The 2,681-nt window shown below is 30.1% G+C and overlaps 1 protein-coding gene across 1 annotated transcript; it reads left to right on the top strand.

Annotated features, from left to right (window-relative positions):
- Positions 1-608: 608 nt before the first annotated feature.
- On the top strand, positions 609-1,824 carry LOC134259187 (uncharacterized; the record flags this gene model as incomplete). Its single annotated transcript, XM_062741782.1, has 4 exons — positions 609-676; positions 810-953; positions 1,186-1,256; positions 1,667-1,824. Coding segments are annotated over exons 1-4 (426 nt in total), but the record flags the coding sequence as incomplete, so codon positions are not given.
- Between the last annotated feature and the right edge of the window lie 857 nt (positions 1,825-2,681).

The following is a 2,681-nucleotide window of genomic DNA, read 5'->3' as shown; positions in this document are numbered from 1 at the left end:
GAAATTATAATGACTTAGCAAATGATAGTCCATTAAATTGTATATTTACACTGCTGATAAATTTAATTGATAAGAATGTGAAGGGATTGGTTCCTTAAATAAAAGACGTTTTATTGCTCACTGCTTGTATAATGGAACATCATTTATATCCTGGTCCATTTGCAAAGTATATTACTTTTGCTTAATCATACAACTTTCATTCTAATAAAAGTGAAGTTTTGGCTTTCATTTCCACTTTTTACACCGTTTATTTTAGATTCTTGAACTCTTTAAGAGACTAAAGAATTTTAATTATTCAACATTTATTTTTTTTTTGTCACATATGTACGTTGACGTAAATTTTGAATTTTTTTTCAGGGCAATAGAAATGAGTCCTTCGATTATGTCATTTCTGGTCCTTTCTTGCTTAGTCGTCATTAGGACACTTAGTAAAGGACACCAAGGGCGCGAACTTTTGAATAAAAGAGGTTCTATCAACACCCAATGTATGTTATTCCATTTGCAAATTAATTTTAAACGAAAAAAATTAAAGCTTCTTAATCTAAAATCCTTATGTTGTCTCCGTATGCATGTTTTATTTTTAGTGATAAATACATGTATGTATTTGGAATCTATTGCGAAGTATGTTTTTTCCCATAATTAGCAAAAGCAGTAGTCTTCTTAGATATGACGTAAAGTACGTATTGCTGGTACACATAACATTATAAAATCTGAAACTAATAAATTGTCCTCCAGAAATATTTACTTATGACACAATTTAACAAGATTACGGCGGAAAAAATCAAAAGCAAGTCGATTTTTTTTTTCAGTGTACATATAAAGGATATAGACTGGCCAACCTCAGATATTCCAATGATCAAAACACATACCCAGACTTTGCAATGGACTGTTGATGGATCAGGGCTCTCAGGGGGTTTAAATGCACAGATACGGATATATGTCTGGGGAATAAGGTGATGTTACAGTTGTCATGTAGCCCTGCAATGTAGTTTTACAGTAATTATGAAAAGATCTGTATAATGTTCCTTTGTTTGCATAATTAAATATTTGGAAAAAATACAATTTTGGTTTACAGAGAAAGAAACAATCTTTTAATTAAAGAAATAAAGAGAATGTGAAAAATCAAAAGACATTTTATCAAAACATTTTATATACATGTAACTGGCTTGTTTTTTTCTTATGCAGGATATTATCTTTAACTATAAATGGTGACCTGAGTGTACGACGACTTGGATTCAAAATTGATATAATAAAGGGTAATTATTCAACAATATAAAAGCTAACGTGCAGTAAATTAAGTATCAATCTAAGTTTGACAACAGTAAACCACTGAGACTCAAAAGTCACAGCATCAAAAGGTTCATTAACTGTAACACTTTACCCAGCATGTGCAAGTAATAATGAAACGTTACATATATTCAGTAATATATAGGTCCGTGTCGTGCTCATTTTCTAACTTCATAAATAGAGTATATTGTCCAACGGAATGTACATGAAAAGATAACTTTTATTTAAAATAAGTTTTATATAGTTTTTGCAACAATTTGTAATAAATTTAGTATGAAAATATTTTTCTATTGATTTCTAGATCCCATGTTTGTTATGTCAGATTTATAATTTTTAAAATGCTCCATTTGTAAAATTTAAGATGCCTTATCTGTTGTAGATGCAAGAAACGGTTCAATTAAAACTGCTGATTGCCAGTGTGGCGGGGGTTCAGTTAGACTTAGACTTTATGGAAGTATTGTGGCCTGGATTGCTAACATGTTCACTTCCTTAATTGAAAGTAGAACGAGAAAATTGCTTGCCGATCCAGATGGACTTGTACGTATTTTCACATGCTAGAGCATATATCAGATTATTTAAAGTTTTACAATAGTCTACAACTCTATAAAGTTTTTTTAGGTCAAAAACGTGTGTATAAATTTTAAATATATATATAATAAAATGTAGATTGAATGAGATTACCTTGGTAAATGAGGGATTTTAGCAATTTTTTTCTTCAAATTTGTACCATCTATGTAATTGTGAATTATATTGCATGGTTTCTAGTAAGCTTTAAATAATAATAATAATGTTATAGAATACTAATGCCTCCTGTTTACACCAAAAAGTGCACTTTAAAAATGAACAATTTTGATAATTATTTTTTTCTTCCTTTTTTTACATTTAGGTTTGCAAAGAATTGAAAAGAATGGTTAATATATGTGGAAGAGAGATAAATACTCTATTCAAAGGTAACTGTACAATAACTGTAGGTATTGTAGATAATGTATACTTCCTCCAATCTTAAGACGAGATTTACGTCGCTTTTCATGTGTTAATTCGCGTTTTATAAAAAAAAAATAAAGAAAAAAAAACTTAATTAAATAATGCGCCAACATAGAAAATGATACATGTATTAAGATAATTTTTAAAGATATGTATTAAGATATATCTTTCTTGTTGGATGTCTAAGCACATCGGAATAATTTTTACATGCGCTTATTTACATTATTATCCATATCTCAAAGGTAATAGTTTAGAAGAGACTTAATATGAACAGTCCTTGAACATACTGTGGAATAATCACAACGAATGTGGATTTCGCTGATCGTCGCCTGCTGTGGCGCAGTAGTAAGAGCGTCTGCTCTAGAGTTGCGGAGTAAGGAGCCGATCATAATGTCGTTGGTTCAAATCCC

Source organism: Saccostrea cucullata, unplaced genomic scaffold, assembly GCF_032062105.1.
Source record: "Saccostrea cucullata isolate Sc308-1 unplaced genomic scaffold, CSIRO_AGI_Scuc_v1 ctg13309, whole genome shotgun sequence".
Taxonomy (NCBI): Eukaryota; Metazoa; Mollusca; class Bivalvia; order Ostreida; family Ostreidae; genus Saccostrea; species Saccostrea cuccullata.
The sequence above is the reverse complement of the archived record's forward strand: the minus strand, read 5'-3'. Positions and strand labels throughout refer to the sequence as shown.